The sequence below is a fragment of the Neovison vison genome, chromosome 6 (genome assembly GCF_020171115.1).
Source record: "Neovison vison isolate M4711 chromosome 6, ASM_NN_V1, whole genome shotgun sequence".
In the NCBI taxonomy this organism is placed as follows: Eukaryota; Metazoa; Chordata; class Mammalia; order Carnivora; family Mustelidae; genus Neogale; species Neogale vison.
The window spans coordinates 165743029-165759585 of NC_058096.1; the positions used below are offsets into that span (position 1 = coordinate 165743029).

A 16557-nucleotide genomic window follows, 5' to 3' on the forward strand; every position below is an offset into this window, starting at 1 on the left:
CTGGACCAGGGAGGGAATCCAGGGTGCTCTTCCTACCATGCACCTGTTGTTCTGCTTCCCCAAAGCTCGGTATGCCCATCTTTAAAGTGGGACGACACGTCCACGACTCGTGGTGCCAGCCTGTGACAGAGAAGCTCTTTTCCACGTGCTGCCCCTACCTCTCCACCTTTGCCTAGGGGGGCCTGTTCTCCCACCCCATGCCAGGGGGTGTGAGGGCCATGCAGTGGAGGAAGCCTCAGCCTTCATGGGGCTTCCTCTGCAAGGACAGCCAAGGCCCCGCCCTCCCTCCTGCAGTCATCCTCCCTCCTCGCTATGTCGAGGGCCACCTGTCTCGGAGTTGGTAGGGGCCCGTGTCCCTACCGTGACAACATGCGCTTTGTGCAAGGGTGGGGTCTGGCTGAGTTCTGGGTGTCCCATCCCCCAACAGGGCCTCCTGGGTCCTGCTTGTTTGCTTGTTTGCTGAAGCGACCCTCACCTGGGCCAGCTGCCCTCCCTTCTCTGTCTTGATGTGGGAAACCCACGCTCCAACATAAGGGAGGAACTTGGGGAGAACACACTCTCCTTCAAGAACATCCACACAGCATACCCCTGGCACTCTGAAGCCTAAAAGAAGAGCGGGTGTGGCACGTCTGCGGGGGAGGGGCCAAGAGCAGGGGCTCTGGGACTGCAGGCCTCCGGCACCTGCGTCCTTGTCCTCTGTTGCCCTGTGTGGAGACGGGGCCTCCAGATGCCGAGGCTAGCAGTCTGCCGTGCAGAATTCGTGAGAGGAAATGCCCCGAGTTAGCATCGGCCGACAGTTAGCATCCATGCAGTAACTAACTTCCGGCCCTGGGTCGTGGGGAGCAGGGCAGGTGGCACTTGGGGTGCTCACAAGCTCTGTTCACCTATGACAACTGTACCTACTTTCAGGCGGTCAGTAAGGTCTACATGGGCAGTGTTTCAAAAAGCCTTTTGTGTGGATAGTCAGGTGTACAGTAATTATTAATAAATATTAATCAGATGCAAATATCATCTCATCCTGTGATGACTCTTGTAAATGCCCCATGGCAAAAGTCACATGACCTCCACTTTCAAAATCTGGACTCGGCCCTCGGGAGTGAGAAGTGGCAACCGGTGTCAGACTCAGGTTTTCCTAGGACTATGAAGTAGTCATCCCACCGTAGCCAGAACCTATGGAGTCCTTAAAGTGAGCCAGGCCCTCTACGCGGATAATCTCCCTTAATCCTCCCAGCCCTGATGCCAGGGGATAGGTAGAGATTTTGAGTCTTCTCTGCTGTCCATGAGAAAACAGAGATTCCGAGACGTTAAGTTACTTGCTTGGGGTCGCACGGAGAGTGAGTGGTTGAATGGACTCGGACCTGGGTCTTGCAGACACCGAGGTCTACATTTTTGTTCTACTTCCAAGTAAATCCTATGTATACACTCTAATTATATACATCTTTTCTCAGTTCCTGAACCACGACAAAGAGCGTCCGTGGTGCTGAGAAGAATTTCCTTCCCTGGAATTATTCAGTCTTTTTTTTTAAACAGAGCATCACATATAAGTAATTTCACTTTTCTTTCCTCCTCCAAGTGACTCATTTGAACACTTCAGAAACTGTGTCTTCCAGAGACACAAAATTATGTCTGTTTTCTCCTTAACCAGAAAACCTTAAATATTTCCTTCTCTGGGGACATGTGAATAATTTTGAAATGAATGAATATTCCCTTGGGGTAAATTCCTTTTGAAAAATAACTGGGTGGTAAATAATCAGGCCAGCACTGAGACAAGAAAGGTGGCACTGACTTTCCGGAAGCATCCATTTGGCTTCTGAAGCCCCTAACACAAACTCCTGATTCAGGATTCAGACCTGCAGGCCTCAAAAGGGCAACAGGGTTTTGTTGCTTCCATAAAGCAGAGCAAACAATGTGCCTGATTCCCATGTGAAGAAGTCACTTTCTACATTTCTGACAAAATGAAATCAGGGGCCTGGGTGGCTCGGTGGGTTAAGCATCTGCCTTTGGCTCAGGTCCTGATCTTGGGGTCCTGGGATCAAGCTGGGCTCCCTGCTCAGCAGGGAGTCTGCTTCTTCCCTTAGCTCTACCGCTCCCCCCATATAAATAAATAAAGTCTCAAAAAAAGAAAAATGTTACATTTCAAATTTTAGCTATATCTACACTGTAGTTTAAAGGAAATTGTACATAAGAAATATCTGCAGTGAACTGGCCTCCTTTCTCCTCGCAGTCTGCCTTCTTGAATCACAACGTCGGGGGTCGGAGGCCAGCCATCTGGGTTTCCGTGGGCCTTCTGGAACACTGCAGTCCACTAGAGTGTGAGAACCTTGCTTCCTCTCATTCTATCCTTCTCATTCTATCAACGACCATATAGCCTCATTATTATTATCACATCATTTTATAAATGAGTAAACCAAGGCCACAGAAATTTTTATATTTTGTTCAAGAAAGACGCAAGTGATCAAATAAACTCATGTCAGATATTTATACCCAAGGTGGAAGGTTTGGGTGTACTTACCTCTGAATGAAGGAGGAAGAGGTGGGGGAGACGGAGAAAGGAAACTGCAAAGCCCTCGTGGGATACAGAGAGCGCCCAGGCTACCTCCTATACCTGCCACCGCAGAGGCAAGGTCATGGTGGCCTGTCCTCAGAGCTGGGTCCCCTGAACGTCTCATAACAAAACGCAACTCCCTCCATTTTTCTCACTTGCATATTTACTAAAGCCAAGAAATGCTGACACATTTTTCAAACATTTCAAAGAAAAATCTATTACCGTAACTGATGGTGACCAATTTTTAGAATAGATCCAGCAAGGGACCTTGACTCAAAACTGTCTCCTTGTTTGTAAAACACACATATCATCTCCCCCAACCCTGAATTTCCTCAACACCCTTCGTGGGACCGGGTAGAGCCCCCATCATGAACAGAATAGGGCATAACTGTCGCCCACAAACCTTCCCTCAGAACTTCCTCTTCTCACACACTCCGGCTGAGTTAGAAAAAATAAAACAAACAAACCCCCTTTAACACTTTCCCTCAAATATTTGTACATAATTAATTCACTGTTAATCAGTTGAGGATGGCTCTTTAATACTTTGGAAATAGAAACAGAGTGGCTCGGGCCTCAGCAAATGTATTTTTCAGGCAGCCAGGTCCAGAGTCAGGAGACTGCTCCCCCTTGCAGCAGCTAGGTCACCTGGGACCGGCCAAGATGCCCACATTCCAGGTGGGACCGGGTCAGTGTCTAGGGCCCTCTACCTGCGGCGGCGCCTGCCAGTGGGACAGGGGAGCCCACCCTAGTGCCTTGCCCTCTCCCCTGCTCACACCAGCCTCTCGGCTCCTGTGGAAGGCAGAGGGATTTCCAGTGAGTCACCGCGAGCAGCTGGTGACCGAGGGATGGCATAAGCATGAGCCCTGGTTTTCTTAGCACTATATTTAGAATGGCACAGAAAATCCCATCCTCTGGTGTTTCCACCTGTTCAGACGTGCCAAAAGCTCCTTCACCTTGGTCTGCCCTCACCTCTCCCTTGCTGGGTCCCGCCCACCTGTCTACTGATGGCCCTCCCTGCTCCCAGCAGCCAGCCTGTCTCTCCCTGCATCAACCCCCTCATGGGCTCCAAGTATCTAGAGGGACTCATCAGCCTGCCAGGGGCCGGCTCCCCCGCACCCCCACCCCCACCCCCTGGTAACTGTTGCTGAACTTCAGGGTCCACTGAGTCCTTGGGCTCAGAAGTCTCCCCGAACATGACATAAGCATGTCATATTGTGCATCAACTTTTCCCTGTACAGTCTCCTCTGCCTGGAACTGTGCTTCTTAACCTTGACTGTACATGAGACCCCACTGGGGTCATTTTGAAGTTTCCATACCCCAGACACATCAAAGACATAAGAAATCCAAGTCTCTCTGGAGAGAGGGCCCAGGCATTCGTATTTTTCAAGACTCCCCAAGGATTTCAACAGGCAGTCAAGGTCAGAGCCAACTGCTCTCAGTGACGGGTGCCTCTCTCCACACCTTGCTTCTCCTGGCAGGCTCCTACTCATCCAACAAGACCCAGCCCCCCTGCCAGTGCTCTGGGCGTCAGGTGAAGCCTGTGTACCTCTGAGACATTGTGTCCTACTCAGCACACCCAAGTTACAGGTCTCCTCTGTTCTGGCTTCTAACCACATCGCTTTCAAGTTTCACTGGACTGTTGTCCCAATCTAGGCCACCAGACTGGCCACTCTGGTGTTCCAGTGGCCACTCTGCTGGGTCCTCTCCACAAGGCCAACACCCAACAGTGCCCAGCGGTTGTGGATACTCTTCTATTGATATTCTGCTATGTGTGCTTAAAAGATTTCTGGTCTGGTGGGTTTGGGATCACAAAGGGTGATCAGCAGAGGGGTGAGGCCTCCCCTCTGCTCAGTCCTGGGCCCCACATGGGAAACAAGAAGGTTGCTGGGGAGAGCAAGGGGCTGACATGGGATGACTCAGTAAGTCTATTTCCTCCAAAGGAAGGAGTTACCACTCAGGATACTGATTACTTTAGTGAAGCTGGACACGTAACAGGGGCCGCTTAATTTTTCTGGGGAACACAGGTCAGTCTACCATCAGATTGTCAGTTTCTGCATCCATGACTCTGTCCTTACATGGCACTGAGCCCAGGCCTGCTGCACAATTAGGAATGTTACCCACCACTTACTGATGCTACCAATCATGACCTTGGCACCAAAACCTTCTGAAAGAACAAAAGGATGGATGGATGAGACAGACAGGAGGTGCTGTTATAACCCAAAAAACAGACAGTAAGATGGTTGAGTAATGCCCCTTTCGGTGACAAACCTGAATGAATGAGATTTCACTGCTTCCCTTGCAGCTAGGGGCGTAGCCCTGCAATGCAGCACTGGCCAAGGAGATGTAGCTGGAATGCTGGTGAGCTCTCCTGGTATAAGCCCAGCCCCTGCCATGCCGTGTTGTGCCCCATCTCCCTCCTGCTGAGAACAGGAGGCTGGAGCTGGCTGCCATGGATGGGAAAGCCACAGCTAACAAGAACCGAGCAAGACCACAGATGGAGCTTCCCGTATTGGAGGTACTGTGGGGTCCCCCCACCCTCACCCTCCCTCCCTCCCCACCCCCCCCGGTCTTAGACATTTTTTGTGAAGCTCCTATGGTCAGGCTTCTGTGGCCTGAAAACTGCCCCTGACTGGTGTGGATGTTTCAGTGCCATCAGAATGGGCCCTTTGGCAATAAAGCCTCAGAATCCTCACGCCTAAAATGGGGTCGTAATATTCATCATTAAGGGAGGGTAGAATGTACCAGAGGTGCCCCTTGACCAAGGGCAGGAATCACAGCTCTCGTTTGTGGCCAAGCCCACGCAGTCTGTCATCCTGCAAAATCCTAAAACAGCAAAGTTCAACGGGTTACTGACTGAGCCCGGCGCTGTGCTTGCCAGTCTCCCCGGCATGCTGGGAAACACAGCCAGACGGCTACAGGCACAGTGTCTCCGGGTCTCTGCCTAAACCATGAGATAGTAGAACGTACTTGGACAATGAGAGGTAACTTGAAAGCAAGCTAGTGGCTGATTTATAGAAACCCGCATTTCTGCAAACTGTGTTTATAGAAACCAGCAGCAGCAGGTCTGTTCACTTTGTAAAGGTTTTGAAAAATCTATCCTTGCCAGCCTCTCTGGGCCAGACAGAGGACCGGCTCAGGGCAGCAACAGGGGCCCCAGAACCCAGCACCCCTGGCTCCCAGCTCCCAGCTTAGCTGTTCCTGCTTAGGGCCTTGGAGCCCCCCCGTGTGGGTACCTGGCACAGTGGGTGGTCTGCACGGTGGCTGGAAGGGGTCAGGGAGAGGGCAGAGTGCAGGGGGACATCTTACCATGCTCTGCCAGGCACTCTCTAAGCATTATGGCACAAAAATCCTGGCTATAGGACAGCACTGCCTTGCCCATTTGGTGGATGAGAAAACAGAGGTTTGGAATGGTTCGATATGGTGTCTGAGTTCTCAGGTCTGGAGTCTCAGCCTAGGGGGCATTTGGACCCAGGTACGTTTGCACCCAAGCCCGCTTGCTGTCTGGCATGAATGTTTTAGCAGCACGCCTCTGACAACAGGATGACAACATGCCTGAGTATGTGGGATGGAAGGTGGGGTAGGGTCTGAGGTCACGCTGGCCCTGGAGAGGCCACGGGCTCTAGAACAGTCTTTCTCAGCTCTGCATTTTTAATCCTTTGTGTACCTCCAACTGGCCCAGTAAGTGCCTGACATTCTCCCACTCTCTGCTCTATTTAAATTGAAAATCTATGTAGGAAAGAAAGAAGCCTGCCTGTGTCTCTGTATGTAATCATTCCTGGTCTGGCTACTGAATCATCCACATCTTGTCATCAAGGAGGCCAGGCTTCAGAACCTGCAGGTCTGGGTTCGAATCCCTCCTTCTCTACACGTGTTAGCAAGAAGGAATAAAGCACAGATCACTAACCACCAGGATCCAGCCGCATGAGACCCTGCAATGATGGCCAGCCTGCTCACGAGGCTTTGTCCTACTAAGTGAGCTATGGTCACTTTCATCCCCAGACGACCACCAAAGTCACACAAACATTCAACCGGGTTCATTTCTTGAACAAAACACCACCCTCTAAGCATGATACGCTCTAGTTCCATCCATGTTGTCGCAAATGGCAAGATTTCGTTTCTTTTGATGGCTGCATAGTATTCCATTGTGTATATATACCACATCTTCTTGATCCATTCATCTGTTGATGGACATCTAGGTTCTTTCCATAGTTTGGCTATTGTGGATATTGCTGCTATAAACATTCGGGTGCACGTGCCCCTTTGGATCACTACGTTTGTATCTTTAAGTCAAGCGGAGAAAGACAAATATCATATGATCTCCCTGATATGAGGAAGTGGTGATGCAACATGGGGGCTTAAGTGGGTAGGAGAAGAATCCATGAAACAAGATGGGATAGGGAGGGAGACAAACCATAAGTGACTCTTAATCTCACGAAACAAACTGTGGGTTGCTGGGGGGAGGGGGGTTAGGAGAAGGGGGGTAGGGTTATGGACATTGGGGAGGGTATGTGCTTTTGGGTAAATTGGAAGGGGAGATGAACCATGAGAGACTATGGACTCTGAAAAACAATCTGAGGGGTTTGAAGTGGCGGGGGGGTGGGAGGTTGGGGGTACCAGGTGGTGGGTATTATAGAGGGCACAGCTTGCATGGAGCACTGGGTGTGGTGAAAAAATAATGAATACTGTTTTTCTGAAAATAAATAAATTGGAAAAAACAAAACAAAAAAAAAAAAAAAAAAAACAAAACAAAACACCACCCTCTGGCACTAGCCAGGGAGATTTCCAATGAGTCACGGGAAGAAGACGATAAACCAAGGAACTCAGAGCAGGTGAATATCAATGACCACTTTTGAACTAACTTTAGAACATCTAGGATGCGCCCATCCTAGATGTTATTTTGGAAACATCAATAGGTGGGCTGTTTCTTTTCTCCTTTTCCTCAAACAGGGAAGCCTTTTAAACTTGTTTTTCAAAGTTCTGCCATCAGACCAAATAAATAGGGCACAACAGGTGCGTGCTCCCACAGGTGTGGCCCAGGGGAGTTCCTAAGAAGGTAAAAGATTCCAAGGTTCACAACCCTCCTTGGATTCTGGGTGAAGGTGTTCGCTGTTTGCCAAGCCCGAATATTCTTTTCTGCCAGTATGTCCCTAGGTTGCTCAGTTTGAAGAGGGAGGGGATGATTGCAGCAGATATTAACAGAAACAAAGACAACCGGAAGAGAAGTGTTCCCATCTTGGGCTTTTACACTCTATACAAAGTCCCCAGGCTCATACCAACACAGTCCCCAGAGTGAAAATCAGGACAGTGCTCAAATACGACATCTCAAACAGCCTCACAAATATTACCGCGACCATTTGCCAAGCCCTAAAGAACATTACGACCATAACAAGAAAGAATTTAGTCAATATTCGCAGTTATGAAGATGTTTGCTCATAGCTGGCTTAAAAAGGGCTCTTGGTAAATCCACATTTCCTAATTCTTTATATTCAAAACTTCCCAGCAGGCTTCTCATCCCCTGCTCTCGCGTTCCCTCCCTTTCGCAAGGACTCCGGGGCCCTGTCACTGCTCCCCTTTCCCTCTTTGCAGCAATGCCACTTAATTATCTATTTTCAAATCACATAAAATAGCAACCACATTGCTGGATCTGAGCCGGGACGCAAGATTTCTACACTGCGGCTGTAGAGAAATCACCGTGTTCAGTCACAGGGAACACTTCATTCTTCAAGACTGTTAAGCAGGGGAAGAGCTAAATCGGGAGCCTTCCAAACCATGAGGAATGTCACAAAAATGATGAAGGGATGACATACGGGCTTAGGCAATAAACACTGCATTTGGATGGTTAGTGTGGATTTTGTTATAGAAAGAAGAATAAAAAAATCGGGCTGGGGAATATGTGTGTGCATGTATTTACATGTGTATGCACACATGTGTGTGTTTGGGGTTTTCTTGGGACCGATACGGCCTCTGAGAGTTTTCCTATTCTCCTGGCTTGAAATGCTTCCTTAGTGTCTTGTGGTGGAAGGGGTTGAGCTGTACTTGGCGGACTATTACCACATCCATCTGAAGTCCCTTGGGAGAAAACTGGGGCCCGTTTTGCGCAGAAAGCCCTTTATAAATGCAAGAGAGGATTCCTTGGCCTGAGGCAAGTTCTTGTATAAACAGATTCTGGCTTTGGTTTTTTTTTTCTCAGCTGAGATTTCTAATCAGCCTGCATTCAATCCCAGACGCAACAGAAAGTGCTGGTCAGACATATTTTTTTGTTTACGTAACTACATATTATTATTACTTTTTTTTTTTAACTCAGAAACATCCCATGGAGAGCGTCTTTTCCCAGTGTCACCGCGGGAATCACAGAATAATAGAGGAGGAGGGATGAGGGAGGTGGGGTGGTGGAAAGTGGGGGGGTCCCCCAAACTGTCAGGCACCGGCCAGCAGCGTGGGCCCTGTCCCCCCAGGGGGTACTCACCGTGGTCGTGGGCGAACACCAGCAGCCCCAGCCCCATCAGCATCTGAGCCAGCTCATCATAGCGGCCACAGTGCTCCCCGGCTCCATGCGACACAAAGATGAGGGCCCTGTAGGGGTGAGAGGGAGCTGGGTTAGGAGGGCTGTGGAGTGTCTAGCACGGCTTGAGCAACACGGAGCTTTCAGGACACCAGCAATGAGTGGAGACTGAGTTTCTGGTGAGCCAGCCCTCAGCCCACCAGGACACGCTGTGGTTGTGGCCACTGCAGTTGCCTCAGGGACAAGGCAGGGGACTAAAGGCGATTGGAGCGGACCCTGGAGCTCCAGGAGAAAGTGGCTTTAGCTTCTGCCAAGTGTGAGCCACAAAGGCTGTGGGCATTGAGCGGCTCCAGCCTTCTGGCCGAAATGGATGATGAGCCAATCCAAGTGGAGACACCACATCAGGAGGGGATAGCAAGTCCTAAAAGGAGGTACTGGAACCCTGAATCCAGCCTGACCTGAAGCCCACTCTCTCCCCCGGCCCCACCTTCTGTCGTGCTCTTTTTAGCCCCTTGTGAGGAGAAGAATCCTGACTGACATCCAGCCCTTTCCATTCCTGTGTGTGGAAGGCTTACTTCTCTGGGTTGTTGGAATTTGCCTCACTGGCCCCCTTGTATTCCTGTCCCCCTTTCTCCAGCCGGCACACTCCTGTCCTTCCTTCAAGACCCAGCCAGGATGGGGCGCCTGGGTATCTCAGTGGGTTAAAGCCTCTGCCTTCGGCTCAGGTCATGATCTCAGGGTCCTGGGATAGAGCCCTGCATCGGGCTCTCTGCTCAGCAGGGAGCCTGCTTTCGCCTCTCTCTCTGCCTGCCTCACTGCCTACTTGCAATCTGTCTGTCAAATAAATAAATAAATAAATAAAATCTTAAAAAAAAAAAAAAAAAAGACCCAGCCCTGAGGTTCCCTCCTCTGAGAAGATTTCAGAGCCTCCAGTAGGCTCTGCTAAGTCTCTCTCTCCCCACCGCTTCGGTAATCCCTCTGTTGACACGGGGGCAACATCAGCTTTCTGCCTGGCACCACCACCAGTTATAACCTTCTTGAGGACATGTGAAGACTTGGCCTTTGCCTTTTCTTTAGTAGCTAACAGGGTGGAGATCCTGCACGAAGGAAGTTTGTGCGGTTTTCCAAGAAGCAGCTGTCTTTTGCACACTAGATCTGTGCAGGAGAAGCCCCGGGATCCAGAAGCAGAGCTTGGCTGGGCACTCAGTCACCCCAGAAAACCTCCAACGTGGCAGGGTGACTCTGGGACCCGAAGAGTAGCACCCCCATGCTATGGCTCACCCCAGCTCCGAACTAGCCAGAGTCAGCCTACCCGTGGTGGGGGTTAATGAAAGAGCATTGAGAGTCTCAGACAGTTGTCAAGACTCCTATTCTTGGCATAAGACCCACGGGATGCTAGGTTCCCCTTCGGGCGAAGAGTGAGTGCTATGAACAACACCCATCTGATTTCTGCCAATAATGAGAGGAGGGAGGAGGGGAAGACAGAGAAGGGGGAAAAGGGAGGAGGGGAGAACCACAGCTGCCATTTTCCTGAGCATTCACAACACATCAGTTCCTCTATTAATTCTACATAGACGATTTCTAACCCTTATCATCAACTCGGGCTTTGGTTTCTTTACAGCTGAGAATGAAAATCAGAGAAGTTAAGTTTATAGCCCAAGCCGCACAGCAAGTTGGTAACATGTAGATCTGAGCATGTCACTGACGGCTTTCAGGCCTCCAGCGAACCACCGGTGGGCTCAGAATACAATTCATCCTTTCCCTTGCCTGCCTCCCCACTCCTTCTGGCCACCTCCCCAGCTTACCTCCCTGTCCTCATGAGGGGCTCCGTTCTTCCTGCCTCAGGGCCTTTGGCCTTGCCAATCCTCTCTGAGTACTCTGGTTGTGTTCTCCCATTGCTGCTGGTTGTGCTCTGGTCCCAGGACAGACACCACCTCAAAGAGGCTTCTCCTCCATCCCACCTAGGGTGGCCTCCCCTACTCCGGTCTTTCTGACCCACACTGGCCCTTACCACGCAGCTCAGTTGACCATCACTCATACTGGTTTGTAACTGCTCACACAGGATGCCGTCATTTTGCCATTCACTTGCTTTCTTGGTTCCTGGCCCTCTCCTCCTCTTCAAGGTCAGCTCAAGGGCCTGGGAGCCTCATCGACCTTGCCACTGGCAGAACCCTGGGGCCAGATCCCAGCCTCGTGGCACCCAACAGGGACGAGCAAATGTGTGCGACTGGAGCGAACACCTCATTCAAAAGCCTGTGTTCCTTCTCCAACTCCTCTCTGCCAGGCTGTGTAGGGGCAGAGCTGTGCCTGTTCGTTTTGCCCTGCATACCCATTTTATTTTTTGAGCAGTGCACAAAATAGCAGCATGAACCTCATTTGCCTTTGGTATCTGTCCTCTCTAACTTTTCCCTAAGAATACGTTTCACACCCTCTTTGCTGCTTCCTGGGATCCCCAGCCACCTGCTCCAGATCAGACATCAACCCGGGCAGATTCCAACCACCCATCTGACGCTTCTGGGGTCGGCTGATGGGTCTTTCTCTCAGCTACTGAGGATTACGCCAGAAGTTCTAAATAGTCCACTCCCATCTGCAAAAGGGGCGGGGCTTCCAAAAAGGATGGTGCAAGCCCTTTAACATCCTTGGGGAATGCGGTAGCCCACAGTTAATGCCCAGGAACTGGGGCTCCAGCGGTGTCATGCTGCAGCCAGCTTCTCCCTGCGGTCAAGGTCCCCCTCGGTGGAGGAGCCCTGCAGGGTCTCACTTAGCGCCCAAACGAGTGGCGCGAGGCATGCCATTCTGCCTGGACTTGCTTGTTAATAGAATCCTACCCCCAGAGACGTGATGTGGAAAAATACTTGGCCTCTGACTCCACAGAAATTTCTTCCAATCCAGCGGTTCTCAATTTTGCCTACAACTTGAAATCTCCCGGCAAGATTTCCGCAATGCTGAGACTGGGTCTCACCCCCCCTCCCCCAGAAGCAGCTCTGGGTTTAATTGGTCCAGGGTGGGAAAAGCTCTCCAGGGCGTTCTGATGCGCAGCAGCGGAGGTGGAAAAGCACCTGCTCTCTTCACAGCATGGGGCGTGGGCTAGGATGCGTGGCTCAGATGCCACTGGGAACTCACCAGTGGCAAGAATGTAGCCATTTTGGCCTGGAGACTCATAGCCACTTTGGAGCCATTCATCTCCCCAGGGAACATGCTGGGTAAACCACAGCTTCTTTCTGTAGAGATGCAGAGGCTTCCAGAACTTGCTGCTGCCTTCCCTTTGGGAACAAAGCCGACTGGCCTGGCTTCCCCCCACAGCAGGCAGCAGAGGCTTCTGTGGGCCTTCTCTGCATGGGTGAAGCAGCAGGGCAGGCTCGGCTCCCTCCCCCCGACCCACCTCCCCAGAGCCAGACCAGCCATTTCAGAAGACTAATGGTCTTAAGCTGCCCCTGTGGTAAGGGTGGGGGTGGGGTGGGGTGGAGTGGGGTGGGGTGGGGGGAGGGTTCTCTTTAGTTTGTACATTCGCCTCCTGCCTGGGTCCCAGTTCTGATTATTCGTCTCTCCTCCCCCTTCCTGCACGTACGTACTTGCTCCCTGGACCTGAGTCTTTGTTTTGTAGAATCTGTCTGGCAAAGTGAACATCAAATTGCATTACTCCTCTGCCTTAAAGCCTTCAGAGACTTCTCACGGCAAGAGAACAAAGCTATTGCCTCTGTGATAACATCCTCTCCTCCCTCCTCCCCTCTGCCTGTGGCCTCCTTTCCAATGCTCAGATATGCCGATTGGGGTGCACTGCTGGGTGGGGGGGTCCTGATTTACAGCATTTGCCTATCTCCACAGTGTCACTGTGTCACTGCCACTCCACTGTGGCAGCTAACGTGCTGCCATAGAACACGGGGTTGGAGGGTGTGTACACCCCGGCAGGTCCTGGCAAGCCCATTCCAGCCCGAGAGCCTCAGCCTCCACCCAGGCATGGACCAGGGACCCTGCCCCCACTCTGCACGTGGTGGTGGCTTGGACCGTCACGTGGATCTCAGGCCGTCTGTGGGCGCTGCACTGAAAAGGGGCCCTTGAGCACGGGTCACTGTCCAAAACTACTTCTCTACTACCACTTTTCCTTCCCTCTCCTCTAACTAGAATGTGCTTTTAACGGCCGCGGTGTCATCTATGTGGTTTACTGCTGTATCCTCGGCTGGCAAAAATGCGGGCACACAGTAGGAGCTTAGTAAGGATTTGTTGGCTGACTGCATGACTCCCAGAGCCTGGATCTCTTTGCCCTCACCTGCCAACCCCATAGCCCCCGAGGTTTGGAGTTCATGCCCAGGGGAAGGCACGTTGGGAAGTCAGTCTGGTACGGGGTTTTCCAAGGCTTCGTCCTCCACTCCCATCAGGACACCCCTGCTCTCCCATCAGACCTTCCTCCTGCTCCGAGCACCTGCTGTAGGTGTGACACCAGCTGTCTGTCTGCTCCCCAGTCACTGGCGGCCCACCTCTAGGTCCCACCCCTGCCAGCACCAGGGGCATGTCCAGCTGCACCCCGGCACTTGGGCTCTGGCTCTCTGGGAGAAGGGGAACCCCCAGCCTGGAGCTGTCTGATAGAGCTCCCTTCTTCACCACTGGATGCTGACCTCCACTTAGAACTTCCCCTTTGGGGTTTTGCAAAATGTGATTGTTGTTGTTTCTGCTCTGAAAACCTTCAGCACCAAGGAACCAAGATGTGGTTAAATAAACACCCCAGTTGCTGGGAGGTTGGGAATAGAGCAGGCGGAAGCCAAGATGACTGAGTTTGGTTCCAGGTGTCCCCATGCATGGCCCTGGACACAAGACACCTGGTGGCTCAGCTCTGAGGACGGCAGCAACTGGGGACCTTAACTGAGGCCATCCAGAGATACTGACTCGAGGTTTATCACGTGCCAGGCACCAGGGACCCAGAGAGGGCCAAACAGCACTGTCCCTGCCCTCAACACAGCTCTCAGTCAGGAAGACAGGTGCTCAGCAGAGAATATGCAGGTGTGTATTATGAGAAGCACCAGGGACAGGTGGGAGTGGCCAGGAAGGGCTCTGAGAAGGAAGGCAGCCAAAGCCCGGAGGGCCCCTGGAGTAAAGAACTGGGGGGGTTCTGCATACAGATGGCTCAGCACAGGGCAGTGAATGGATCTGACCTTCTGAAGCTTCTAGGGCTGCTGCGGAGAACTGAGGGAGAGAAGGGTGGTGTTTGTCAAGGAACCTGCAGTCTGGGCTCTCAGCAGGTGCCAGGCACAGTGTGGTGCCCTCCCTCCTCTCCCGCCCTGGCATTCTGCAACCTCGACGAAGAACAGCAACAGAAAACTAGCAGGGCCATTTACAGAGACAAGGCAATACCCACAGCGGCAGAAATTAGGTTGCAGAAGAAGCTGGCGAAAATCTTTTTCCTGGAACTTCTTTAATGGCTGCAGCCCGTTGGGAGACAGTCATTCTGAGAGAAGGCAATGGCTGTCAGAGGGGGAGGCCCAGCCCCAGGAGCAGATGGCCTGCCTGGCATCCGGCCCTGGGAGGCGGGGCAGCTCCCAGCAAAGCATACACAGCCCTTGATATGAACATGCCGCAGAACTTCGCAGAATGCCTAAACTGGGGCTGGTGCGGCCATGCCCCAGGTTTGACAAAGCTGAATTTCCCCGGCATCCAAAAAGGATTTCTCCCTTTATTCCTTTGTTTAGTCACCATTTCAGGGACCAAACTTTCTAGGTCTCAGTGTGCTCACCTGTAAAATGGGGATAATCCTACCACCACCAACCTCGGGGGACACTATGACATAAATGACCAAATGCATATGGGATGAGAGGCTCCCATCTGGGGTTTCCTGGAAGACAGAGAGCACTCTGTAACTGCCTGCCGTGAAGCTGTTTCCTCCGAAGGCACAGATGGCCTGCCTGTGGTCCAGAGCCCTGGCTTTATACTCCAGCCCTTCCAGAAACTGGTTTCCAGATCTCTTTGGGCCTCAGTTTCTCCACCTATGAAACAGGGACACGGCACCTCTTCACTGGGGTTTGAGATGATGAGAACATGGATGTAAAGGTGTGCAGCTCAAGGTTGAGGTGCCTTGACTTTCCTGTCACATTCTCTGCTGGCTTACCACCCACCTCCTAAGAAGGTGAGGCTCATTCATGGACCCACACTGGGCAGGGACCTGGAAATGGGCAGGAAACAAGCCTGTAAGCCACCAATGCCTTGAAAGACGGAGACGGGTGCTGGAATGAAAAGCATTCCCTTCTACCAAGGACACCCCCACCCCCGTCACCTACAGGACTGTGGTACTTGGCTGGGACCTCTTCCCCTCCATGTGCCCATCTGCGGGGGGGGGGGGAGGGGATCACAACGCCTCCCTCCTGGGGCTGTCAGGAGGTTAAAATGAACCACCTCTTTCTCGCCTGGAAAAGAGTGGAAAACATCAGCCTCTTTCTCACCTGCCCTTTCCAAAGCCATGGCAAAGCTCCATCAAAGGAGGGGCTGAATGCCGCACAGAGGAAATGTTCTGCTCATTTTATTAGGAGAAATTCAGGAAACCCGGGATTTGAGGGAGGAACCCCATGTGTCGGGTGGACCCCATCCTGCCAGCAGGTGTTGTTTGACCCAGGGGAGGGGAAGGACACGAGCCCCGCAGACCCTTCGATCGTCCTCAGACCAAGGGGGTGGGAGGGCGTTTGCCGGCCTGATCTGGGGAGAGGATGTGCTGTGAGTCCTCATTCCTCCCCAGGGCGTCCCACTCAGGCAGCTGGGTGGCTCACTTCATTATCCACATTCACCCAAATCCTTCCTGCCAAGTTTTAGGACTTAAAAAAAAAAAAAAATCGCCCGGCACGTTTGTCATCGGGCCCGTGAGTGGGATCGTCAGGCTCCACTTGGACCCCTTTGCCATAGCTAAAGTGGAAGCCTGACGGGCTCTGCTGGAATCCAGATTTAACCGTTTCCCTCCTCTCGCAGAGCGCCGGGCTGACTTTGTTCCTCTCCGTCGCTGGCAGGGCTCCCGCGGCACAAACAGTGTGCGGCGGGGACGGAAATAGAACATAACCGGCGAAGGGGTTCTAAAATTTCAGAGGGAGAGCTAGAAATAGACTTCTCATTTGTAAAACAGATCAATAATGCCTATCTCCCGGGGTCTTTTTGAGGGTTGATTGAGAGAATTTATGGAAAATAACCCGGCAGGATGCTTGTTGCCGAGTCAGGCATTACTTAATAGCCAGTGCTGACAGCTGATATTCACCTGGGCTCGCTGTTGGTCTAAGTGTGTTAGGCGCTAACTCGTTTCACCCTCACAACCACCCCCGTGAGGTGGGTCTGGCGATCTTCCCCATTTTTCCTATGAGAAAAGTGAGGCCCTAAGAGACTAAGCAGCTTGCCTGAGGTCACACAGACAGTAGGTTCAGAACTCAGTAGAACCTGAACGCAGCCAGGCTGGCTCTCAGGTGCACATTCTGGACCACGGTGTGATGGTATCGCGAGAGGAAGATGCCAGGCAATCATGTCACGGTGCTTGGTCGGGTGGTCC

The 16557-nt window shown here is 51.9% G+C and overlaps 1 protein-coding gene across 4 annotated transcripts in view; it reads right to left on the reverse strand.

Annotated features, from left to right (window-relative positions):
* Positions 1-16557, reverse strand: part of MGLL (monoglyceride lipase) — a 240951-nt gene that overhangs the window by 56613 nt on the left and 167781 nt on the right. For all 4 annotated transcript variants that reach the window (XM_044252881.1, XM_044252880.1, XM_044252879.1 and 1 more), the window contains exon 3: positions 9012-9118. In XM_044252881.1, the coding sequence (XP_044108816.1) occupies positions 9012-9118 (107 nt within the window). The remainder of the gene's footprint in view (positions 1-9011; positions 9119-16557) is intronic.